General features: G+C 41.2%; 1 protein-coding gene across 1 annotated transcript; it reads right to left on the bottom strand.

The window, feature by feature from the left end:
* Positions 1–1,257: 1,257 nt before the first annotated feature.
* On the bottom strand, positions 1,258–27,704 carry LOC134357826 (tumor necrosis factor receptor superfamily member 6B-like). Its single transcript, XM_063069534.1, has 6 exons — positions 27,638–27,704; positions 26,477–26,864; positions 25,760–25,954; positions 19,692–19,927; positions 3,109–3,162; positions 1,258–1,269 (listed from the first exon to the last, which is right to left on the bottom strand). Exons 1-6 carry the CDS (start codon positions 27,647–27,649, stop codon positions 1,258–1,260), a joined length of 897 nt encoding a protein of 298 aa, XP_062925604.1. The 5' UTR covers positions 27,650–27,704.
* Between the last annotated feature and the right edge of the window lie 82 nt (positions 27,705–27,786).

Here is a 27,786-nt window from a genome sequence, read left to right on the forward strand (position 1 = left end):
AAAGACATATCGGTTAGAAAGTTAGTTGGTCATTGTAAATTATCTCGTGGTGAGGCTAGGGTTAAATTGGGTGTTGTTGGGCAGAGCAGCTCGCAGAGCTGGAGGGGCCTGTTCTGTGCTGTATCTTAATAAGTATATAAATTAAATAAAAATCATGGCTGAAGAGCGTTTTCTGTACTGTCCTATGTTCTATGGAATTATTTTGGCATGTCACAGAGGTGTTTTGTATGTCCTCACTGTGGAATGCACAGATTTCCTCCTCACTGTGGACTGCGTGGGTTTCCTCTGGATGCTCCAGTTACCTCCCACAGTCCAAAGAAGTTCTAGTAGGTAAGTTAATTGGTTGTTGTAAATCGTCCCATGATTAGGCTAGGGTTAAACTGAGGGTTGTTGACAGCGCAGCTCGAAGGGCCGGAAGGGGCTGTTCCACGCTGTATCTGTAAGTGAATAAGTAGATTGCTGGAGGAACTCAGCAGGTCAGGCAGCATCAATGGAGCGAAATAAAGTCAGTATTCTGGGCTGAGACCCTTCAATGAGACTGGAAAGGAAGAGGGTGAAGCCAGAATAAGATGGGCGGGGGAGGAGCCCAAAATGGTAGGTGAGTCCAGCCGAGGGGTGAAGGCGGAAGTATGGGGGAGGTGGGAAAAGGGGTGATGATCTGAGAAGCTGGCAGGCCACTGCAGTCTGGTTAGTGGATTATGATGGCAGCCAAACAGAGAAAAGAAATAAAGGAACACATTAAAACAACGCAATGCAGGTCAAAGCTATTCTGAAGCAAATGCCCAACAGGCTAAGGACAGTCTATTAAATCTAACTCAGTCTGGTAATAATCTGTCTAACCAGCAATGAGAAATTCAATATAAAGATTTAATACATACTAATTATCATCAATTTTCCCTGAATCTTACCACAAGTCTATGCTTGGGCTTGGTGATGTGTTCCTTCCTTGGGTTTCACTCTGAATATTTGATCATCTGGATGTTTTGAAAACTTTAGTGCAACTCCGACTGCTGAAACAGGATAACGTTTGCCTATGTGAAGCCGAGGAAACTTCTTTTCCCAGTAATGTGGGGAGGCAAGTGTGAAGGGCCCAATTTAACCACAAAAATGCCATTGGTTTCCAAGGAACTCAGCTGAACTGGCCACCTTCCAAACTAAAACGACAATACATAAAAGCAATACATGCCTGGAGTCTGGTTAGCCTTTCAGTCTGCTACAATGTCCTTTCATTGCTTTGAATGAGTTCCTCAGAGAATATTAATTGGCAATCTGAAATATGGAAATATACAATTAAGTGGCAAGCTGATGAACAAATCCAAAATAACCCAAGGTAAAATAACGAATATGAGAATGTCCACAGATGCTTGAAATCCAAGAAAAACACACGAAATGCTAGAGGAAATCAGCAGGCCAGGCAGCAGTTCTGAAAAGGATCTTGTCTGAAATGTCAACTGTTTACGCTTTTCCATCGATACTGCCTGACTGGTTGAGCACCTCCAGTATTTCGTGTGTTTTTCTCAAGATGAAGTTGATATGATACTAATCAGCGAAATCCAGATGGTGAAGTTGTAGATTGAATCAATGTATGGCATTCAAGTTTTGATTCATTTTAATATTGAACATTTTTTTGAAAAACAATCTTTTAATTCTCAACAGTCATACAACCAAATCCTTTCATCAAAAGAAATCCCATGCCTTTTATCTGAAATGTAAATACTCCCTCCAGTATACTGTGTACATCATCAGAGGCGGAAAAGTAAGAAAATATTTTTGTCTGTAATGCATAGATCATTTGCTTAATCTGCAGTTTCAACAGAAAATCTGGCCCACCTACAGGGGTATCACCTTTGACCTACTCAACCCTAAAATGTAAAACTATCTTATTTCTATCTTTCCCAGTATTAACAATGCCTTTGACTTTAACTGATCTGCTGAGTGCTTCTTGTTTTTTTAAATTTTTAGTTCAGAATTTCAGGAGGGTAATTTGTTTTGATGTTCATTGGGATTACTATTATAACATACAGTGAAAACCAGGCCGATCATACCATTCATTAACACACTGGGGTAGTAGAAAAGGAAACAGAATGCAGAATATAGCATTACAGATCCTGGAAAAGTGCAGTGCAGACAGTCAAATAAAGTGCAAGGGCCATAACAAAGGAGACCAATACTTCTTCTTTTTGCATATGAAAAGTAATTTGAGAGTCCGATAACAGCAGGATAGAAGCCGTCCTTGAGCTTGGTGGTAGGTGCTCTCAAGTCTTTGCGTTTTCTACCCAGTGGAAGTGGGAAGAGCGAATGACCGGAATAAGAAAGGTTCTTGTTTATGCTGGCTGCTTTTCCGAGGTAGCAAGAAGCGCAGAAGGAGGTCACAGAGAGGAAGCTGGTGTGTGTGTTGAACAGAGGCTGCGTTCACAGCCTCCTGCAAGTTCTTGTGGTCATGAACAGAGCAGTTGCCATACCAACCTGCGACGCCCCTGGATAGAATGGCCATACAGTGTCTTTGTGAAAATCGGTGAGAGCCATTGGGGACATAGTACATAGAACAGTACAACAACTGAAAAGGCTCTTCTGCCCATGATGTGTGTGCTGATCACAATGCCAAATTAAACTACATCTCATCTCTCTGCAAATGACTCATACCCATTCATTCCTTGCATATTTCTGTGTCTATCTAAAATCCTCTCAAATGCCTTTATCATATCTGCTTCCACCCCCTGCACCCTGAAGAATTAGAGACATGTGTGCTTTTGTGCCCATAATATCCAAGCAGCTGCACGAGGATATATTTTTGGTGATATTTAACCTAGGAACTTGAAGCTCTCAACATCTCCTCCTCAGTACCATCAATACAGACAGAGACACGTACTCAGCCCACTTGTTGAAGTTAATGACCATCTCCAGTGTTTTGATAACATTGAGCAGAAGGTTGTTGTCTTGATATCATTGCCACCAGACTCTTTCTTTCTTCCTCTCTCTCTTTCTCCTTCCCGTACTCTGTCTTATTGTTATATGAGATCAAGTCCACCATGACGGTATCTGCGAAACTGTTAAGTGGAGTTACAAATTTTTAGTGAGTACCCTTTTAAAACATCAAATTTAACTTACCAGAGAATCAATGAGACAGCCATCAAATTCGTGAGGTACATCAGAACTAACCTTCTATGAGAGAAAAAAAAAATTTGTTGATAAAGAAAATGTTAACTCTCAGATTACTTCCCAAAATGCCAATCCTCAAATCATCAGTTTTGAGCATCCATTAATTTTGTTTCTGGAATTAGAGTTTCTCATATTATGTTAACAAATATTGCAAATGGATAGTAGGAAATTCAACTTCTTACTTTTGTTCCAATATATTATTAATAATAAAACTCCATACACTTATAAACAATGGAAAAGTAAAAGAAAGGAAATTCCAGTTGCCTCTTAAGTTTTCACACTTTCTAATCTCTGATCTACTGCTAAATTCATATTACGAAATCTGCTTGCCCAGCGGTATTGGGAAACATGCCCAAACTTGTCAATGTGTTTTCTCAGTGAAGCATCTTTTATTTCAGACCTTTCTTCTCTTCATTATGCCTTGTTCGCAGAATATATGTTTTAAGAATCAGAAGGATTTGAATTCTACTGACAGTTGGACTGTATCTTTGATCTCTTGTTATCATTGTCAAGGTATCATCAAGTTTGTACCCCCTGAATTATAACCAACCTCCACAAATTAACTTATGTTTCTGTTGTGCTTGTGTCTCTGAGATTAACTCTTGACATACTATTTTATCAGTAGGTTTCATGTGAGTTACATGAGCTCTCGCCCATCAGTGTATATATTACGTCTATCAATTGACCATGATCTAACCCACCTCCTGTGCTATACTGTAAACAAACCCTTTTTATTTCAAAAATAGACTTTATCCATAATAAATATATATATATATACACAAAGTAAGAAACAATGCAAAGAACTTCTCCGTTCATGTTCACTACATTTAGTAGTATAAACTTTTATTGAAAGGAACAAACAAGCAGGGATTCAAGTTTGGGGACAGGGATTCAAGTTTTTGGATCATTGGGACCTCTTTTGGCGCAGGCGTGACCTGTACAAAAAGGAAGGGTTACACTTGAATCCTAGGGGGACCAATATCCTGGCAGGGAGATTAGCGGGGGCTACTGAGGTGACTTTAAACTAGAATGGTTGGGGGGTGGGAATCAAATTAAAGAGGCTAGGCGTGAGGAGGTTAGTTCACAACAGGGGGATGGGAACCAGTGCAGAGAGACAGAGGGGTGTAAAGTGAGGGTAGAAGCAAAAAGTACTAAGGAGAAAAGTAAAACTGGCAGGTCGACAAATCCAGGGCAAGCATTAAAAAGGGCCACTTTTCAACATAATTGTATAAGGGCTAAGAGAGTTGTAAAAGAGCGCCTGAAGGCTTTGAGTGTCAATGCAAGGAGCATTCGTAACAAGGTGGATGAATTGAAAGTGCAGATTGTTATTAATGATTATGATATAGTTGGGATCACAGAGACATGGCTCCAGGGTGACCAGGGATGGGAGCTCAACGTTCAGGGATATTCAATATTCAGGAGGGATAGACATGAAGGAAGGGGAGGTGGGGTGGCGTTGCTGGTTAAAGAAGAGATTAATGCAATAGAAAGGAAGGACATAAGCCGGGAAGATGTGGAATCGATATGGGTAGAGCTGCGTAATACTAAGGGGCAGAAGACGCTGGTGGGAGTTGTGTACAGGCCACCTAACAGTAGTAGTGAGGTCGGAGATGGTATTAAACAGGAAATTAGAAATGTGTGCAATAAAGGAACAGCAGTTATAATGGGTGACTTCAATCTACATGTAGATTGGGTGAACCAAATTGGTAAAGGTGCTGAGGAAGAGGATTTCTTGGAATGTATGCGGGATGGTTTTTTGAACCAACATGTCGAGGAACCAACTAGAGAGCAGGCTATTCTGGACTGGGTTTTGAGCAATGAGGAAGGGTTAATTAGCGATCTTGTCGTGAGAGGCCCCTTGGGTAAGAGTGACCATAATATGGTGGAATTCTTCATTAAGATGGAGAGTGACATAGTTAATTCAGAAACAAAGGTTCTGAACTTACAGAGGGGTAACTTTGAAGGTATGAGACATGAATTAGCTAAGATAGACTGGCAAATGACACTTAAAGGATTGACGGTGGATATGCAATGGCAAGCATTTAAAGGTTGCATGGATGAACTACAACAATTGTTCATCCCAGTTTGGCAAAAGAATAAATCAAGGAAGGTAGTGCACCCCTGGCTGACAAGAGAAATTAGGGATAGTATCAATTCCAAAGAAGAAGCATACAAAGTAGAGAGAAAAAGTGGCTCACCTGAGGACTGGGAGAAATTCAGAGTTCAGCAGAGGAGGACAAAGGGCTTAATTAGGAAGGGGAAAAAAGATTATGAGAGAAAACTGGCAGGGAACATAAAAACAGACTGTAAAACCTTTTATAGATATGTAAAAAGGAAAAGACTGGTAAAGACAAATGTAGGTCCCCTGCAGACAGAAACAGGTGAATTGATTATGGGGAGCAAGGACATGGCAGACCAATTGAATAATTACTTTGGTTCTGTCTTCACTAAGGAGGACATAAATAATCTTCCAGAAATAGTAGGGGACAGAGGGTTCAGTGAAATGGAGGAACTGAGCGAAATACATGTTAGTAGGGAAGTGGTGTTAGGTAAATTGAAGGGATTGAAGGCAGATAAATCCCCAGGGCCAGATGGTCTGCATCCTGGAGTGCTTAAGGAAGTAGCCCAAGAAATAGTGGATGCATTAGTGATAATTTTTCAAAACTCATTAGATTCTGGACTAGTTCCTGAGGATTGGAGAGTGGTTAATGTAACCTCACTTTTTAAAAAAGGAGGGAGAGAGAAACCGGGGAATTATAGACCGGTTAGCCTAATGTCGGTGGTGGGGAAACTGCTGGAGTCAGTTATCAAGGATGTGATAACAGCACATTTGGAAAGCGGTGAAATCATCGGACAAAGTCAGCATGGATTTGTGAAAGGAAAATCATGTCTGACGAATCTCATAGAATTTTTTGAGGATGTAACTGGTAGAGTGGATAGGGGAGAACCAGTGGATGTGGTATATTTGGATTTTCAAAAGGCTTTTGACAAGGTCCCACACCGGAGATTAGTGTGCAAACTTAAAGCACACGGTATTGGGGGTAAGGTATTGGTGTGGGTGGAGAATTGGTTAGCAGACAGGAAGCAAAGAGTGGGAATAAACGGGACCTTTTCAGAATGGCAGGCAGTGACTAGTGGGGTACCGCAAGGCTCAGTGCTGGGACCCCAGTTGTTTACAATATATATTAATGACTTGGATGAGGGAATTGAATGCAGCATCTCCAAGTTTGCGGATGACACGAAGCTGGGTGGCAGTGTTAGCTGTGAGGAGGATGCTAAGAGGATGCAGGGTGACTTGGATAGGTTGGGTGAGTGGGCAAATTCATGGCAGATGCAATTTAATGTGGATAAATGTGAAGTTATCCACTTTGGTGGCAAAAATAGGAAAACAGATTATTATCTGAATGGTGGCCGATTAGGAAAAGGGGAGGTGCAACGAGACCTGGGTGTCATTATACACCAGTCATTGAAAGTGGGCATGCAGGTACAGCAGGCGGTGAAAAAGGCGAATGGTATGCTGGCATTTATAGCGAGAGGATTCGAGTACAGGAGCAGGGAGGTACTACTGCAGTTGTACAAGGCCTTGGTGAGACCACACCTGGAGTATTGTGTGCAGTTTTGGTCCCCTAATCTGAGGAAAGACATCCTTGCCGTAGAGGGAGTACAAAGAAGGTTCACCAGATTGATTCCTGGGATGGCAGGACTTTCATATGAAGAAAGACTGGATGAACTGGGCTTGTACTCGTTGGAATTTAGAAGATTGAGGGGGGATCTGATTGAAACGTATAAAATCCTAAAGGGATTGGACAGGCTAGATGCAGGAAGATTGTTCCCGATGTTGGGGAAGTCCAGAATGAGGGGCCACAGTTTGAGGATAGAGGGGAAGCCTTTTAGGACCGAGATTAGGAAAAACTTCTTCACGCAGAGAGTGGTGAATCTATGGAATTCTCTGCCACAGGAAACAGTTGAGGCCAGTTCATTGGCTATATTTAAGAGGGAGTTAGATATGGCCCTTGTGGCTACGGGGGTCAGGGGGTATGGAGGGAAGGCTGGGGTGGGGTTCTGAGTTGGATGATCAGCCATGATCATAATAAATGGCGGTGCAGGCTCGAAGGGCTGAATGGCCTACTTCTGCACCTATTTTCTATGTTTCTATGTTTTCTATGTAACATAACTCATTCACGTAGCTCCCTGAGATGTTAACCATTTCATTGTTCAAGAGCCTTGCCCACCCAATGCTGCCCCACCATGTGTGGTAGTGAAAGGAGCTTATACTGTGGTCCTTCCTCACAAGGCCCTGGCATTGACAGCACCAAGCTTCAGTGCATTCCTCAGAACATATTCCTGCAGACTGCACTGAGCCAGTCTGCAGTTGGAAGGTCATCAATTTTCAGGCAGACCAAAGGGTGTTCTTCACCGAGGTGATGACCGTACAGCAACACTTGTCTGTCTCAATGTGTGTCCCTCTGATCAGAGCTGTGTCCTCTGTTGCACAGCTGCTGGGGATTGGATTAGATTAGATTATGAGGACACTCAGTCCTTGTTTATTGTCATTTAGAAATGCATGCATCAAAAAATGATACAATGTTCCTCCGGTATGATATCACAGAAACACAAGACAGACCAAGACCAAAACTGACAAAAACCAAATAATTATAACATATAGTTACAACAGTGCAAAGCAATACCGTAATTTGATAAGAGCAGACCATGGGCACGGTAAAAAAAAAGTCTCAAAGTCCCGATAGCCCCAACATCTCACGCAGATGGTAGAAGGAAGAAACTCTCCCTGCCATGAGCTTCCAGTGTCGCAAACTTGCCGATGCAGCATCCTGGAAGCACCCGACCAGAGTCCGACTCTGAGTCCGTCCAAAAATTTCGAGCCTCTGACCAGCCCTCCGACACCGAGCACCGAGCACCATCTCTGCCGAGCGCTTCAGCCCTGGCCCCGGACGCCAAGCAACAGGCAAAGCCGAGGATTCGGGGCCTTCCCCTCCGGAGATTTTGGATCACACAGTAGCAGCGGCAGTGAAGCAGGCATTTCAGAAGTTTCACCAGATGTTCCTCCGTGCTCTCACGTCTGCCTCCATCAAATCAGAATTTTGCACGGCCTCCTACTTGACAGATTACAGATATTCACCACTGGAGAGGCCGCACGCGCTGCGTCGCACTGCCATCCCAAAGGAGTTCCCAAAGGGGATGAACTGGAACAAGGATCCTTGCATCCGGCTCCATATCCTCTTTGCAAATCCACACTCTACAAAGAGGTGAAGGATCATCTCTTCCCCACCAGGGCCCTTCCAAGGGAAGAGTATTGTCTACAACCGATGCAGTCTCACTGGCTATCTAATCTGCTTTGGAGCTCCTAGACAGCACAAGATATACTGTACGTGTTTATCAATTATAGCTCAAATCATCCTTTCAATACTAATAATCCAGCTTCAAACCTGGTCCTCTGTACCCTCCTCGGGAAATGGATCTTCATTTCTCTCATTGGGAGACCACAGCCAGTGGGATTGGTGATAACATCTGCTCTTCGCCGAATATCAATGCAAACTCAGATAAGGTTGCCTGCTTAGCCCACTGCTCTATTCTCTCTACACTCACTACTGTATGGCTAGGCACAGTTCAAATGCCTTCTCTGTGTTTCATGATAAACTCTTCGTGGTGCTCGGATGTAGTAGTCTTGTTGTACTCTTGTTCCCCTGGCCTGGAACATCTAATGATTGGGTTCTCCTTCAAGATCTTTACAGCAGCTTACTTACCGCAACATCCAAAGTTAAGCAAGCGCTCGAGATATTGAGTGCCACCATCAGCAAGTAAGAGACAGCCTACCTTAATGCCTTCCAATCATTATTTGAAGAAAGCCCTGCCCAATTATCATCAACACATCACCTGCAGAGCAAGTGATTCTAACACACTCGACCACTGTTATACCATGATAAGGAATGCCTACTGTTCCATCCCTAGACTGCATTTCAGGAAATCTGATCATCTGGCTGTCCTCCTTCTACCTGCATACAAGCAGACGCTAAAGAGCAAGACTCCAAAGACAACAAAGAGGTGGTCACAGGAGGCAGGGGAGCATTATGGAATTGGCCCGTGTTCAAGGACTCATCAGAGGATCTGAACAAATACGCCACAGTTGTCGCAGACTTTACAAAAACAGTCGTATGTGTCGCCACAAATCATTCAGAGTATTCCTCAGCCAGAAGCCCTGAATGAACCATGAGATCCACAATCTGCTGAGGCCAGCTCTGTGACATTCAGGTCTAGCAACCAAGTGAAATACAAGAGGTCAAGGTACAACCTCTGGAAAGCCATTTCACATAAAAAGAGACAATTCCAGACCAAACTTGAGCCATTGAAGGATTCTTGACACCTTCTATCACCTCCTACAAAGTGAAACCAAGTAACATAGGTGATAACAAACTTTCACTCCCAGATGAGCTCAATGCCTTTTATGCTTGCTTTGAACTTAAAAACATGGCAGCACAGTTCATGAACTTCCACTGACCCTGAAAACTCTGTGATTTCAGTGTCTGAGACTGACATGAGAGCATCCTTCAGGAGTATGAGCCCACGGAAAGCATCCAGCCCAGCTGAGGTACCTGGCCAAATACTAAAGACCTGTGCTGACCAACTGGCTGGAGTGTTCACTGAGATCTTTAACCTCTTGCTTTGACAGGTTGAGGTACCCACCTGCTTCAAGCAAGCTTCCATTATACTGCTGCCTAAGAAGAATGTGGTGACCTGCCTTAATGACTGTCATCCAGTAGCACTTACATCCACTGTGATAAAATGCTTTGAGAGGTTAGTGATGGAACACATAAACTCCTGCCTGAGAAGTGACTTGGATCCACTATAATTTGCTTCCCATCACAACAAGTCCACAGCAGATGCTTTTCCAGTGGCTCTTACTCAACCCTGGAACATCTGGAGAGTGAAGATGCATACATCAGGATGCTCTTCATTGGCTACAGCTCAGCATTCAATACTATCATCCTCTTAAAACTAATCAATAAGCTCCAAAGCTTTAGCCTCAATACCTCCTTGTGCAATCGGATCCTCAATTTCCTCACCAGTGGAGCCCAGTCAGTTTGGATTGGCAGCAACATCTCCTCCACAATCACCATCAGCACAGGTGCACCACAAGGCTGTGTGCTTAGCCCCTGCTCTACTCACTTTATACTTATGGCTGTGGGGCTAAGCCCAGCTCCAGTGCCATATTTGTTTGCTGATGACACCACTGTTGTTGGCCAAACCAAAGGTGGTGACAAATCAGCATATAGGAGGGAGATTGAAAATCTTCCTGAGTGGTGCCACAGCAACAACCACTCACTCACCATCAGAAAAACCAAAGGGCTTATTATCAATCATGGGAAGAGGAAACCAGAGGTCCTAGAGCCAGTCCTCATTGGGGATCAGAGGAGGAGAGGATCAGAAACTTTAAATTCCTCAGTTTTATCATTTCAGAAGACTTGTCCTGGGTCCAGCATGTAAATGCTATTACAAAGAAAGCAGGGCAGCGTCTATACTTTCTTAGAAGTTTGTGAAGAATTGGCATGTCATCTAAAACTCTGACAAACTGTAAATGTGCAATGAAGTGTATATTGACTGGTTGCATCATGGTCTGGTATGGAAACACCTGCAAAAAGTAGTTGATACAGCCTAATCCAGCACAGGTAAAGCTGTTGAACACATTTACATGGAGTGCTGTCGCAGGAAAGCAGCAACCATCATCAAGGACCTCCACCATCCTGGCCATGCTCTCTTATTGCAGCTGCCATTATGAAGGAGGCTACAGGAACCTCAGGAACCACACCACTATGTTTGGGAACAATTATTATCCCACAATCATCAGAGGGGATTATAGCTGCTTAGGAGAACGATGGTGCCTAATGGCGACTCCTTTGCATGCATCTTCGGAAACAGCTCCGTTTCTATCATTAATATCTCTTTTTCCCTTTCAGGGTTCTTTTGAAGACCCTGACCTGGAGTTACACGCTGACTTTGGTTTGTTGTGGGAATGGAACCTGCTCTCAGGGTCTCATAACTGGCAGCTATTCGATATGCCAAGGACATGGCCTAGAAGACTAGTGCGCCTTCAAGGTTCCAGGATTTCGTGGCTCTGGAGGTGGGCAGACTCGAGGTCGGTGCCGCTGCAGGAAATCGGTGTGTCGTGGGAGATGGAAGATTGAAAGCAGCAAGCTGCCTGCTGGTTGTGCGTCCAGAGACCCAAGTTCTTTGGGCTCAGAGCTCAGAAGAAGCGCCGCAATGGACTTTTAACATCAGAAATCAGCGAGTTGTTTGTTATGTCTCCCTTCTCGCTGTGAAATGGGGACACCTCTTTTTCCCTTATTAGGGAGAGAGAGAGAGAGAGAGCTTGTATGTCAAACTATCGGGTGAACGAGTGGTAGTTGAGGTACTGCAAGTTTGTGTCTTTATTGATACTTGCTGCATGCTTGAGTGCTCGGTGGGGGAGCGTGGATTTTTTTTTTGCTTGTGGGGGAGGGGGTGTCTTTGCTTTGTAGCTGCTTCTGCGTGGGTGGGGGAAGGGGGACTTTGGGGTTCTAACATTTAACTGTCTTTCATTCTTTGGGGCACTCCTCTGTTTCCGTGGATGTTTGCAAAGAAAAAGAATTTCAGGATGTATATTGTATACATTTCTCTGACATTAAGAGTACTTTTGAAACCTTTGAAACATTTGAATTTCACTCAAATTCACCCCGGCACTGTACTGTTCCCATAGCCTATAGACCCACTTTCAAGGACTCTTTATTTCATGTTCCCAATATCTATTATCTTTTTATTTTTTATTATTATTATTTTTTCTTTTTCTTTTGTACTGCACTGTTTGTTGGCTTTTGCACATTAGGTGTTTGTCTGTCTTGTTATGTGCGATCTTTCATTGATTCTATTGTGTTTTTTTGTGTAGCCTGGGAAAAATACACACTCAGGACAACAAATACCTTTTTGGCTCTTTAATTCCTATATCTTTTTAAATTTTTTGATGCAGAAAGAAGGTATCAAAGTAAAAAATAATAAGTTTGAAAAAAAACCAGTTCCTGCTGTTACAATCTCAGTTTAATTCTGGCCCACATACTTGTGTGTCAACTAGTAATGTATGTAGTATGAAAAGAAATAAAACAAAATATACAAAACTAATACAGTATCTGCAATTTTTGGCACACATGTGCTTAACTTCCAAACACATATAGGCTAGACCTTGAAATGAATTCTCCTCGCTCACACTACTCGGCTGAGAAGGAATTCGCACAACCATGCTATCCAAAGCCAATACCTTACTTGCGAAAATCTTTCCTCACCATACAACCAGTATGCCTGGGAAAAGCAGCTCCCAGTACTTGATGTTCGTCTTTCTAGAATATTGTAACTCTTATTTTCTACTCTGTATGTGCATAACGACGTCTCCGTTCTCTCTTAAAGGCACAGGCAGCTGTTTTATCATTCATCACCATCATCAGTTGCCATGCCCAGTTTGAGCTTTGACTGCCATGGCCCACACACTCCTGTTTCGGGTCAAGTGGATCAATTCATTGGTATTCATTTCCAGTTCTCTGGCTGCTGTCTCCATCATCATTTGTCTTTGTCTTCCTCTTGCTTTCTTCCCTTCAATCTTTTCCATAATTACCGTGCATTCTAACTCCTCTTTCCTAATCACAAGTCCAATAAGTTATGTTGCCTTTTCATGATCTCATACATTATTTCTCTTTTTGTGTTTGCTCTGTTCATGACATCCTCGTTAGATATTCGTTTTGTCCATGATATTCTTTGCATCCTCCTCAAAAACCACATCTCTGCTGCTTCAGTTCGTTTCCTCATGTTACTAGATATTGTCCAACATTCTAATCCATATAACATAACTGGATAAATAGTTTTATCATTACCGGGGTGAATACATAAGTGCACTTTTAACAATAAAAAATAATGTTCAACAGTCACCTGGTTACATTTATATTTACTGTGAATGCTTGCAAGAAAATGAATCTCTGGGTTGTATACGGTGACAAATATGTATTTGATTATAAATTTATTTTAAACTTTGAACGGTAAATTTGAGTCCTGACGAAGGGTTCCGGCCCGAAACGTTGACTGTTCGTTTCCATGGATGCTGCCTGACCTGCTGAGTTCCTCCAGCGTGTTGTGAGTGGTAAATTTGATGATTTTGGTAGAATCTCAGATAGTGATGAGGACGCATGTAGGAGTAAGATAGGTTGACTGGTTGAGTGGTGTCACAACAAAAACCTTAACTCAAAGTCAGTAATCAAGAAACTGATTGTAGAGTACAGAAAGGGGAAATCAGGAGATCATACACTAGTCCTTTTTGAGGAGTCAGTGGTGGAAAGGCTGAGCAGCTTCGGGTTCCTAGGCATACACATCCCAGTGGAATTAGCCTGGGCCCAACAGCACGTGGCAGAAGGCAGATTAGTGGCTCTACTTTGTTAGGAGTTTGAGGAGATTTAGTATGTCACAAAAATGCTCTTATGAATTTCTATAATACAGAGAGCCTGCTGGTGGTATGGAGCCTCCGATGCACAGGATCGCAAGGGACTACCGAGGGTCCTAGACCCAGCAGCTCCATCACAGACACAAGAAGATGGCATCCATCATTAAGCACCTTCACTGTCTAGGACATGTCTTCCGGTTGTTATCATCATCAGGCAGGAGGTACAGGAGCCCCACACTCAACAATTTAAGAACAACTTCTTCCCCTTCAACATCAGATTTCTGAATGGTCCATGAACACATGGACACTTACCTCATTCCTTTTGTCACACTATTTATTTTTGTAATTTATGGATTTTTGCACCGTACTGCTGTTGCAAAACAACAAATTTCACCTAATAGGTCAGTGATAATAAATATAACTCTGATTCTCATTATGATTCTGACTGGGACGACCCCTTTCACCACCAGCCTGGTGAGGACCTGGTGCTTTTTGTTCAGATGTGGTGATAAAGCATTCTGCAGATGGCGAGGACAGTCTGCTTAGGGAATTATGTTCCTTTTTATAATGCAGTGACCAAAACTCCATGCGTGGTCTAAACAGAGTTTTATAGAGCTGCAACATTACCTTGTGGCTCTTGAATATAATCCCCCAACTAACGAGGGTCAACACACTTTCTGAATCACCCTATAAACTTGCATTGAACACACACAAAATGCTGGAGGAACTCAGCAGGCCAGGCAGCATCTAGGAAAAGAGTACAGTCAACTTTTTGGGCCGAAACCATTAGGCAAGACGGGAGAGAAAATACTGAGGAGTAGATTTAAAAGATGGGGGAGAGGGGAGAGAGAAAAACACAAGGTGATATGTGGGGGAAGGGTGAAGTTAAGAGCTGGGCGGTTGATTGGTGAAAGAGACAAAAGACCATGGAGAAACGAAAAGGGGGGGGGGGAAGTACCAGAGGAAAGCAATGGGCAGGCAAGGAGATAAGGTGAGAGAGGGAAAAGGGAATGGGAAATGGTGAAGGGGGCATTACTGGAAGTTTGAGAAATCGATGTTCATGCCATCACGTTGGAGGCTGCGCAAACGGAATATAAGGTGTTCCTCCAATCTGAGTGTGGCCTCATCTCGGCAGTGGAGGAGGTTATGGATGGAAATATCAGAATGGGAGTGGTAAGTGGAATTAAAATGGGTGGCCACTGGGAGATCCCACCTCCAACCTGATGATATGAACTTATGGTATCTTTTGACGTCAGAGGTTCTTGAACCTTGCCATCCTTATCCTTGATCTTCACGGAATCATCTAGTTCTGAACCTTAACCAACTGGCCTTTTAAAGACTTCCACTTGTCAGATGTGGAGTTGCCCTCGTACAGCCACCCTATCTAATTCTCCACTTCCTACTTAATACTGTTTTAATTGTTGTTGTTCGTCCTTCGTAGTCGAAGATGACCATAGCTTCAAAGTCAAATGGGAGATTGGTGGCTGTGGGTCCGGAGGTGACTGATGAGGCCAATCCGGGCCCTGAAGGCTCGCCCACATGTGGGACACAAGTGGGTGGGTGCTGTCGTGACAGTGGATGCTGCTTGGGCCTTGCGCACAGCACGCTTTCGTTGCACCTCAATGATGCGCCTGACTTCAGCTGCACGGGCTCCTGTGGTGATCTTGCTGCGCCAAGCTGGACGGTCAAGGGCAAGCATCTCCCACGTGTTGATGTCGACACCCAGGCCTTTGAGGGACGCTTTCAGGCAGTCTTTGTAACGTTTCTTCTGCCCCCCCGACTGAGCGCTTGCCCTGACACAGTTCTCCGTACAGCAGCTGCTTAGGCAATCGGCTGTCTGGCATTCTGACCACATGTCCAGCCCACCTGGCTTGGGCTTTCAGCAGGACGGTGTAGACGCTGCAGAGCCCAGCTCATTTTAATTAGCCCTCTGATTTAGTACTTTCACCTGAAGACCAGGCTTATACTGATCCACATCTATCTTAAAACTAACTTAAATACGCTTGCTATTCCCAAAATGCTCCCTCCACTGAAAATTCACTCACCTGGCCATGATCATTCCTCAATAGTACAGCCCCATCTCAGGTTTGATAATCCGTATGTTGTTTTGAGACACTGTTGAATGCACCAACAAATTCTAGCCCATCTAATTCCTTGGCACTAAGGGAGTCGATATAAGGAAGATAAAATCACTCATACCAACAACTCTTGTCACTTTTACATCTTTCAGTGGTCTGCCTGCAATTCTGTTCCTCTAGCTCCCATTGGTTATTAAGAGGCCAATAGTGTAACCCCATCATGATGATTGCATTTTCCTTATTCCTGACTTGTACTCATATGGCCTTGCTGGATAATCCCTCCAAGATACTTCTCTCTGTGCAGCCATGACATTCTCTCAAATCAGTAAAAAAAACTTGCACTATTTTTACATATGGATGGCATGCCCAAGACATCTATTACCTGGAACACTGAGCTTCCAGACTTGCTCTTTTCTCAGTTTCTATTCTTTCCTACCATGTCTAAATCATTCCCTCTGTCCACCACCCCTCCCATTGTTCAGGTAATGCCTTACAACTCCTGCTGCAGCTGCAGCTATTGAGTAATTAAATTAAATCCTCTGTGATTCAATGTTGTGAAACAACGAAACATGAAAACCTCCAAGGGAGTTGAATACTTTTAATAGGCGCTGTAAATGTAGATCTTCATCCCATTCCCCTGTCTGATTTGAAAGAACTGTTCACAGTTGCAATTAATATGTACATTGCTGGCTTTCACATCTAATCTTCAAGTTTAAACCCATGTTGGATGATTAAGACTTGTCAAGACTCACAAAGTACCACAATTCAAAATGCTAATAGTTTATTAAAACTGAATAAACACAATCTGTAATGTGACACATTCCACTACAAATAATATTGGAAAAGTCTACAAGTTATTTGAAATGAAATATTGTAAAATGCCATTGCCTTACACAGCCGTTGTACTCCATATATACATCCTTAGCTCTTCATTGTAACTGACTGAATCTTACGTATCTCTAACTTGAAATATTACACAATTCCAGCCATCACTCAAAGAAGATCGATCCTAGAGATGAAGATTTACTGTGTTCTCAGTTTCATTGAGACATGGATCACACTGGACACTCTGGATATGTAGGTAAGACCTGAGGGCTTCACATTACACAGGATGGACCAGAATGCTGATTTGAACAAGGCAAAGGGGGAGGGTCTGTATTTCATGATAAACACTTTGTGGTGCTGGGATGCAGCAGATTTATTACACTCTTGTTCCCCTGACCTGGAATGATTAAGTTCTGCTTACCAAGAGTAAGTTTAAGTTCTGATTAAGTTCTCCTCAATCCAAAGGCCAATGCTAAGCAGGCACTTGAAGTACTGATTGCAGTCATTAGCAAACAAGAAACAGCCCACCCTAACACCTTTCACATCATTGTCGGGGACTTCAATCAGGCTTGTTTGAAGAAATCTCGGCCCAATTATCATCATCATATAACCTGCAGTACCAGGGGTCCAAACATACTCAACCAATACTAAACTACAATTAGAAATTCCTACTGTTCTGGGAAAGTGGATCACTTGCCTGTACTCCTTCTACCTGCATATAGGCAGAGGCTAAAGAGCAAGGCTTCAGAGATAAGGATAACAAAGGGGTAGTTGTGGGAGGCAGAGTAGCGGCTACAGGATTCCTTTGAATCAATGGCCTGGGCTGTGTTCAAGGACTCAGCAGAGGATGTAAACGAATACACCATGGTTGTCACAGACTTTATAAAAGCAGTCATAGACAAGTATGTCCCCACAAAATCATACAGGGTCTTAACCAACCAAAAGTCCTGGATGAACCATGAGATTCGCAATCTGCTGAGGGCCAGATTGGTAGCATGCAGGTCTGGCAACCAAGTAAAATGCAAGAGGTCTAGCTATGATCTCCGGAAAGCCATTTCACGTGCAAAGTGTCATTCCGGATCAAATGTGAATCACTGAAGGATGCTCCACAGCTGTGGCAGGGTTTGAATGTTTTTAACTCTTATAAAGTGAAAAGGAAGGTGACAACAAAGTTTTTCTCCCAGATGAGCTCAGTGCCTATTATGCTTACTTTGACTGTCAAAACGTGGAGGCACCTTCACAAACTCCCACAGCCTCTGACAACCCAGTGCTTTCAGTCCGTGAGACCGATGTGAGAGCATCCTTCAAGGCTGTGAACCTACGGAAAACATTTGGTCCAGATGGGGTACCTCATGGAGTATGAAAGAATTGTGTTGATCAACTGGCTGGAGTGTTCACTGATAACTTTAACCTCTCACGTTGGTAATCTGAGTACCCAGCTGCTTCAAGCAGGCTTCAATTAGACCAGTGCCTAAGAAGAATGTAGTAACCTGTCTTGATGATTATTGTCCAAAAGCACTTACATCCACTGTAATGAAGTATTTTGAAAAGTTGGTGATGAAGCATATCAAACCTTGCCTGTGAAGCAACTTAGATCCATCCCAGTTTGCCTACCAACACAACAGGTCAACAATAGATGCCATTTTATTGGCTCTTTACTCTACCCTAAAACATCTGGGCAGCGAAGATGCATGCATTAGGATGCTCTTCATTGACTACAGCTCAGCATTCAATATTATCACCCCTAAAAAACTACTCATTGAGCTTCAAGACCTTGGCCTCAATACCCCTTGTGCAGCTAATACTCGATTTCCTCACTTGCAGACGCCAGTTGGTTCAGATTGGCAACAACTTCTCCTCTGTGATCTCCATCAGCACAAGTGCAATGTGCTATGTGCTTCGTCCCCTGCTCCACTTGCTTTATGAGCGTGTGGCTAAGCACAGCTCCAATGCCATATTTAAGTTTGCTGACAACATCATTGTCATTGGCTGAATCAAAGGTGGTGATAAATCAGCATGGAGGATTGAGATTGAAATCCTGGCTGAATAATGTCATAACACAACCTTTTACTGAATGTCAGCAAGACCAAGGAGCTGATTATAGACTTCAAGAGAAGGAAACCAGAAGTCCATGAGCCAGACCTCATCAAAGATGGAGAGGGTAAACAACTCTAAATTCAGAGATGTTATTATTTTGGAGGACCTGTCCTAGATCCAGCATGTGAGTGCAATTACCAAAAAAACATGGCGGAGCCTCTGTGTTTTTGATGTTTGCGAAGATTTTGCATGCCATCTAAAACTTTGCCAAACTTCTATAGAAATAGAAATAAGGTGGAGAATATATTAACTGCTTGTATCATGGCCTGGTATGAAAACACCTATGTTGCTGAATTGAAAAGCCTCTAAAAAGTAGTGGATACAATCCAATTCATCACAGGTAAAGTGGTCCCCTCCACTGAGCACAGCTACAAGGAGCAGAATCCATCATCAGGGACCCCCACTATCCAGGCCATGCTCTCTTCTTGCCGCTACAATCAGGAAGAGGGTACAGGAGCCTCAGGACCCACACCACCAGGTTAAGGAACAGTTATTACCCCTCAAACAGCCTGCTGCAGAACTGGAGGGCATAACTTCACTCAATTTCACATGCTCCATCACTGAACTGTTGTCTCATCAATAGACTCATGTGCAACAAATCTCATGTTTTGACATTTATTGCTATTTTATTTATTATTACTATAATTGTTTCTCTGTTTTTGCATCAGTTTTTGTCTTTCACACATTTCTGTTGGGTGTGGTCCTTCACTGATGCTATTGCCCAGATATCAGTAATATCCAAGTCACAGTTTTCCATGTGTAACTCCAGACAATGCAAAACCTCACAAATGAGCCAAACGTCAGCACAGACATGTCACAGGATACCCGGCAAGAGTGGAAAGCTCGGCTGGTGTTCTTCCTCCCTTTGCAAAGATGCATTCAACAGCTGCTCAATTAGTTTACTAAAACCTGGAATAAGATCAAGATCTTCCATTTGCGTATAATTTGCTAATACTTTTGTTTTAAACCCTTGGCCTTTAGACCAAGGGGATTGAGTAATTCCAAACTTAAATGACACTTCACCAGAAATGTTCTTGTTCATTTTTTAAAATATTTCTCACCTTTGCCTTTCCAAGTATTGAGACCATTATTTCAAATATGTGATCTTCATCGACATCTGCTTTCCATTTCGTTAACAGGGGGTGTAATATTACAAACATCATGTTCTTGTCCTCCGGTAATATTTGCTTATGTATTTTCCGAGCATTGTGAATTGAAAGTAAATTAAGAAACTCAACAAGCTTCTTTATTGGGATCCTCTGATAGGCCACGAACTGAATAAGTGCTTCACTGCACACTGTTGAAGAAAGGAAAACCAAGATTGAGCAATTTACTCAACAACCTATATTGCTATTAAGCTATTGACATTTCCAGCCACAATAGACCTTTGTCTTTTCCTTTCTTGAGAAAGTCACAAGAAATGAAAGTGCCAAGAAAAGTTCTAATTGAATTTCATTTTAAACTCGAGACTTGAGTGGAGCTAATATTATGGAGGAATGTACAATACAGATCAACTAAGACAATTCTCATGTCAAGCAAAATAAATAATTTCAGTTCAGCTATATTCAAAAATTTCATTGTAGTTCTGCTCATTGAATGAAGTTGATGGAGAGGATGAATGAAGAGGGAAAGTATATTTCTCTCCTTTGTTTCTTCTGCTGGTTCTCTTGAGCTCAGTTATTTGTTAACCTGAGCTTTATGATCTGAATGATTTTAAAGCTGTGGTTGTTATATTGTGCCTTTGAGTTGGAAGGATGCGGTTCAGGTCCTATTCCAGAAAAATTTGCACATGCTGCCTGCAATAGTAAAGAAGGAGTGTCCATTCTGTTTGGTGTGCTCCTTCATTGATTCTGTTGTGTTTCTTGTGTTTACTGTGGATGCCTGCAAGAAGATGAATCTCAGGACTGCACTTGGTGACATATATTTACTTTGAACTTTGACAAATAGGTTATCAATCTTGTGCTCAATTTCTTACAGATTAGTGTAACTACACTCTCCAACATCTTTATTACAACATAAAAGGGTCACACTCACTACAATAGACATCTCTGCCTGGTATAATTTATGTTAAATTTCATATAATTTAATGAATTGATGGATTTCATTAATCCATGACATTAATTTCAAAGCTTGCAGAGAGATTTAGGCCAGTTAGAAGAGCGGGCTGAAAGATGGCAGATGGAGTTTAATGCTGATAAATGTGAGGTGCTACATTTTAGTAGGACTAATCAAAATAGGACATACATGGTAAATGGTGGGGCATTGAAGAATGCAGTAGAACAGAGGGATCTAGGAATAATGGTGCATAGTTCCCTGAAGGTGGAATCTCATGTGGATAGGGTGGTGAAGAAAGCTTTTGGCATGCTGGCCTTTATAAGTCAGAGCATTGAGTATAGGAGTTGGGATGTAGTGTTAAAATTGTACAAGGCATTGGTAAGGCCAAATTTGGAGTATTGTGTACAGTTCTGGTCACCAAATTATAGGAAAGATGTCAACAAAATAGAAAGAGTACAGAGGAGATTTACTAAAATGTTACCTGGGTTTCAGCACCTAAGTTACAGAGAAAGGTTGAACAAGTTGGGTCTTTATTCTTTGGAGCGAAGAAGGTTGAGGGGGACTTGATAGAGATATTTAAAATTATGAGGGGGATAGATAGAGTTGATGTGGATAGGCTTTTTCCATTGAGAGTAGGGGACAAGAGGACATGAGTTGAGAGTTAGGGGGCAAAAATTTAGAGGTAACATGAGGGGGAACTTCTTTACTCAGAGAGTGGTAGCTGAGTGGAATGAGCTTCCAGCAGAAGTGGTAGAGGCAGGTTTGACATTGTAATTTAAAGTAAAATTGGATAGCTATATGGACAGGAAAGGAATGGAGGGTTATAGGCTGAGTGCAGGTCGGTGGGACTAGGTGACAGTAAGCATTCGGCATGGACTAGAAGGGTCGAGATGGCCTGTTTCCGTGCTGTAATTGTTATATGGTTATATGGTTAATTGTTACAGAGGAAGATCTCTGAGCCCATCAGCACCTTGAAAAGATCTTACTCATTCCATCACTTGTAAATTGTCTTGAAAATTATGCTGACAGTCATATTACAAAGGATCTGTGCAGCAGGCAAATAAATCATAGTCTTCGATCTCTATGAACAACTCCGATCAGAGATTCATATCCAGTTTCTTTAGAAAGTTCTGATTCTTCAAGCATCTATTTTTAGTTAATGTAACTGACTGCACCTTTATCAAGCGTCTTTCAAACCGACATGTAAAAGCAAACCACTGGAAAAAACAATGGATAAAAAAATATCTGATTTTTATTTAGAAATTCTTGAAACAGACTGTCTGTTATAGCATATCTATAAATATAAATGTCGATAACTTAGTGGCAGCTTCATAGTTTTGCATTGTTTCAATATCCAGTCACAAGTTATTCACATGTTGTCTTTAATTCAACTAATATAAATTAAATTCCAATGTCAAGGTATCTTAAAATAATATAGAACGACAAATACTTTTCAGGATCAAATGTTTGAACAGATTTCCAATGATTTACTGTTTCCCTGTAAAATTCATTGGCTGCAATCTTGTTGAATGCTCTAATGGTATACAAACATAATTCCTGAATGACCTCAGATTCTATTTCTGTGCAAAATTGTGTCTTCATCCACATAAATATTTTCATGCTCTTAAATTTTTAAAAATGATTTTACACCTTTCCCCTTCATTTTTGGTGTTCATTTTATTCTACTTTCGGTCAAGTTAAGTACGATAAAAACTACTGATTGATTGCTTTCTGCTGTCACCTGGAATTCTTCCGTGCAATTAGTCAGCCTGGATAAGATCAGAACTAACTTTGGATCCTCAGAAATTGAAGGCTGAATAAAATTAACATAGGGGTGGTAGAGTACGTGCTAAGTGAAATGTTAGACTGATGAGTAACTTCTTTTGATATTTAGTCTATTATGGGCAAATTCAATAAATAGCTTTAGAAAATTAATAGACATATTTCCAGCGGCATGGCCTTCTATCACACCATTGTTAAATTCAATTATTGTTGAACAATTATTACCATTGACAAATCCTTATTTAACAGCAAAATATCTTGAGTTATTTACAACAGCATGAGCCAAAAATTGACACCAAAGCAAAGAAGCAGATTATCTAATCGGTGAGATATACAGGTATTTGTTGTTGTTGGATAAAGGGAGCTGCATATGCTTATAAGGTTAGACTTACAGGAATATAGAATACTTGGAAGCTTGCAGCACAGATAAGGAGGAGTAACGTCACAAAACAATGGGGGAAAGAAAGAAGTCAGGTTTAAAATCAGGCTTTCTTTCGTGCCCAATATCACAGAGCATTTGCTGCCAGTTAAGATATAGGCAATAGAGTTTTTGGATCAAGATTACAGAGGATAGAAAATACAAGCCTGACCAGTGAAACATTGTAAGAAATAGCTTGGATCAGGGCTTCAGTAGCAAGTGGGCGAGTTAGGAAGTATTAGAGAAGTTCAGGTTCACTGCTTTTCTAATTCCAATAGAAACATGGTGGAATTAGAAGGCCATCCCAAGGTCAAAATGACATTTGAGTAGTCTCCATATTCTCTTCCTATTCTCTCAAATTTCTCTCCTTTTACAACATCGATATTTGCTGAAGTAAAATTGCCCAGATATCAGTAATATCCAAGTCACAGTTTTCCATGTGTAACTCCAGACAATGCAAAACCTCACAAATGAGCCAAACGTCAGCACAGACATGTCACAGGATACCCGGCAAGAGTGGAAAGCTCGGCTGGTGTTCTTCCTCCCTTTGCAAAGTTGCATTCAACAGCTGCTCAATTAGTTTACTAAAACCTGGAATAAGATCAAGATCTTCCATTTGTGTATAATTTGGTAATACTTTTGTTTTAAACCCTTGGCCTTTAGACCAAGGGGATTGAGTAATTCCGAACTTAAATGACACTTCACCAAAAACGTTCTCGAACATTTTTTAAAACATTTCTCATCTTTGCCTTTCCAAGTATTGAGACCATTATTTCAAAGACATGCTCTTCATCGACATCTTCTTTCCACTTCATTAACAGGGGTTGTAATATTACAAACATCATGTTCTTGTCCTCCGATAATATTTGCTTATGTATTTTCCGAGCATTGTGAATCGAAAGTAAATTAAGAAACTTAACAAGCTTCTTTATTGGGATCCTCTGATAGGCCATGAACTGAATAAGTGCTTCATTGCACACTGTTGAAGAAAGGAAAACCAAGATTGAGCAATTTACTCAACAACCTATATTGGTATTAAGCTATTGACATTTCCAGCCACAATAGATCTTTGTCTTTTCCTTTCTTGAGAAAGTCACAAGAAATGAAAGTGCCAATAAAAGTTCTAATTGAATTTCGTTTTAAACTCAAGACTTGAGTGGAGCTAATATTATGAAGGAATGTACAATACAGATCAATTAAAACAACTCTCATGTTAAGCAAAATAAATAATTTCAGTTCAGCTATATTCAAAAATTTCATTGTAGTTCTGCTTATTGAATGGAGTTGATGGAGAGGATGAATGAAGAGGGAAAGTATATTTCTCTCCTTTGTTTCTTCTGCTGGCTCTCTTGAGCTCGGTTATTTGTTAATCTGAGTTTTATGATCTGAATGATTTTAAAGCTGTGGTTGTTATATCGTGCCTTTGAGTTGGAAGGCTGGGGTTCAGGTCCTATTCCAGAAAAACTCGCACATGCTGCCTGCAATAGTAAAGAAGGAGTGCACTGCAAGAAATGCCTTGAAGGAGAGAGAAGGAATTACACAGAATCCAGGTCTATGGATTTTGTCTACACTTCTCACTGCTTCAGTAAAGCAGCCAACATAATCATAGACCCCACCCACTCTGTACCTTCTCTCTTCAATTGTATCCTCTCTTCCACTGGGCAGAAGATACAAAAGTATGTAACATTAGGCTCAAGGACAGATTCTACCTACTGTTATAAAAGACTCCCTAGAATGGCTCCCTAGAATGTTAAGATTAATTCCTGACCTCAAAATCTACATCATTATGATCTTGCACTTTATTACTTACCGACACTGGAGAGAAAATTCAAAATGTGAGATGCAAAGAGACTTGGGGGTCTTTGTGTAGGATTCCCCAATGGTTAATTCGCAGGTTGAATCTGTGGTATGGAAAGCCTATGTAATGTTAGCATTCACTTCAAGAGGATGAGAATATAAAACTAAGAATGTAATGTTGAACCTTCATAAGGCACAGGTGAGGCCTCACTGGGAGTATTGTGAGCATTTTTGGGCCCTTTATCTAAGGATGAATAAGCGAACATTGTACAGGGTTCAAAGGAGGTTCACAATAATGATTCCGAGATTGAACTGCTTATCATATGAGGAGCGGTTGATGGTTCTGGGTCTGTACTCACTGGAATTCAGAAGAATGAGGGGAAGATCTCATTGAAACCTAATAAGTATTGAAGGGCCTAGATAGTGTGGATGTGGAGATGATGTTTCCTATGGTGGGGGAATCTATGACCAGAGGACACAGCCTCAGAATAGAGGGATGTCCATTTCAAACTGAGATGAGGAGGAATTTCTTTAGTCAGAGAGTGGTGAATCTGTGGAATTCATTGCCACAAGTAACTGTGGGGGACAAGTCAGTGGGTATATTTAAGGCAGAGGCTGATAGATCCTTGATTATTCAAGGCATGATGGAATGCAGGGAGAAGGCAGGAGACTGGGGCTAAGAGAGAAATAGCAGCGCAGACTTGATGGGCCAAATGGCATAATTCTGCTCCTATGTCTTAGGGTCTTAAGATAATTTTGATCAGAAAAACTCTGTTACTGGATGTTTAAACTGTTCATGCAGTAGCTGCTTTATGTAATGAGCAAGAGAAACGTAAGGTCCCATTCATGACTTTTTTTAATCTCATAAGTTTGTGGAAGGTGCTTGGAGTATTCCTGCATTTTAACTCTTACAAATATATACTGAACTACAACAAAGTACACAGAACATTCAATGAGATTAATATTTTGATTCTACTGACCTCACAATGATAGATTCTGATTATAGAGAAAATATTTCATTGCATATTGGATATTTAAGGGAATCTAAGTATTATAATGCAAGAGAGAATTACATACCTGTTTTATTGATAGAACATCCAATACCTTTCTTGCAGGGAGTACACAGAGTGTTGTGATATCGGTTACCTGGGACATTAACCACTAAACCTTCATCACATTTTGTGTGAGCTTTACAAGGCTCTGAACTAGACCATGTTGAAGAGAAAAAGTCATCAGAACATTGTTCACAGATTGTGTCTTCGAAAGCCGTTCCTAGGAAACACAAAATACATGGGTCCAGTTATAACTCAGGAGAAAGGAAATTCCTTTTGGAAATACGTAATTTTATTGAATACTCTACTTGGTATTCCAATCTCAGTCTAACACATTTGTGGTCTATAATGAATTTAGGAACCCCATTATTTGACACATAAAGTAGAATAAAAAAAAGAAAACTATTTTTCTGTTTGAATATAATCTCTTATATACCAACCCATTACATTTCACGTTTACAAAAAACATATACATTCTATAGGTTAAAATGACAGCCAAATTCAGCTTTAATTCTGAGAGTACATTAACACGTACTGATTTAGCAGTGGAATTCTGTCTTCCAGGATAAGACCACTATCTGTACATACCTTTACAGTTTCCTACACATTCTTATATAGCAAGTTATGCACATCATGATTTCCAGAAAAAAAAATAAATGTATTATATTTCCTGAAAAGAATCCACAGGTATCAATACAACAGGTGTTAGATAAGGATCCATTAATGGAGATATTCAATTTACCTGCTTTAGTCATGCCAGAACCAGCGGGGCACACTTTGTGTTTCAGGCAGAATTCAAACTCTAAGTAATAACCAGGTTTGCATTCGCAAACTCTGTTATGTGTGGAGTTACATTGTTGCCTTTCGTACTGATGCTCCACACAGAAAACGTTACAGTAACGACATTTCCGAAGATAATTCCAGTACTGAGTATAATGCAAGTCTGGGCAGGACCCACATATTGTTGGATGTGAACTGGTACAGTGCTTTTCTACAAACGTCCCCGGTGGGCACTTCTCACATATCACCAGCTGACCAGTTATTTCATCTGTTCTTTGGTAAGTAGGTTTGGCTTCTAACAGAACAGCTGAACTTGACAGAATTCCTCCGAGTGCAATACAGATGAAGTACTGTAGAGGAAATTATAATCAAGAAATTATTCAATCTATCATTCATTGCCATTACATCTGAAATAATTTTAGACAAAATACCCCTTTTGTTTGCCTGTTTTTAGAAATTATAACACTTCAAAATGTACCAAAAGCAATCAGCCGTTTCATTCTCCAATAGACACACAGGCACGATAAGCCGAATGGCAGCCTGGTTCAATGAAGTACAACTCAGATATGTAAGTTATTAAAGTTATTAATACTTCAGCATTAGGGTTTCCGACTTAAGATCCTGAAAATTAGTTGACTCCAAACATTTCCACACCATAAGCACAAAACCTGCACTATAAATCCAAAAGAATTTGACTAGCTGGGGCTCTAAACTAGGGATGACACCTCTGACACACTGCAAACTCTCCAAACAAGAGGTACTGCAGACTTTGATCGAGCTGTAAACTTAATCTGTTTCACGAGCGGAATTACACAGATAACCACCAAAATCTTTGAAGCGCAATTTAAGTAATCTAAGGCACAGATTCTCCTACCAGCAAAATGCTTAGTCAGTAGCGCTGCCACGTAATATTTTATAGTTCAGCACATAATTGATTATATTGAAGACAATATAAGAAAGAAAAATGTTTATATATAAAAGACTTTCAATTATTAAATGTAGGTAAAGTTGCTAAAAAAAATAGGAACAGCATGACACTTTAAACGTTTCCGAACTACGGTTTAAACATTTGTGAATGCAGAGTCAACAGCAGCGAAACCTTTCACAACCTTTCATCGCTTACCTTGAAGAACATGTTTGTTTGCTTGGGATTAGTTCAACTGTTGAAGACTCTGATATTCGCGTCATTTATGGTGCTGCGATTACGTAAGGAATCACTCATTGCGAAATCATGACATTTCATAGATTGAAAGGAAGGAAATGATTGGTGGG

The sequence above is a fragment of the Mobula hypostoma genome, chromosome 2, assembly GCF_963921235.1.
Source record: "Mobula hypostoma chromosome 2, sMobHyp1.1, whole genome shotgun sequence".
Classification (NCBI taxonomy): domain Eukaryota; kingdom Metazoa; phylum Chordata; class Chondrichthyes; order Myliobatiformes; family Myliobatidae; genus Mobula; species Mobula hypostoma.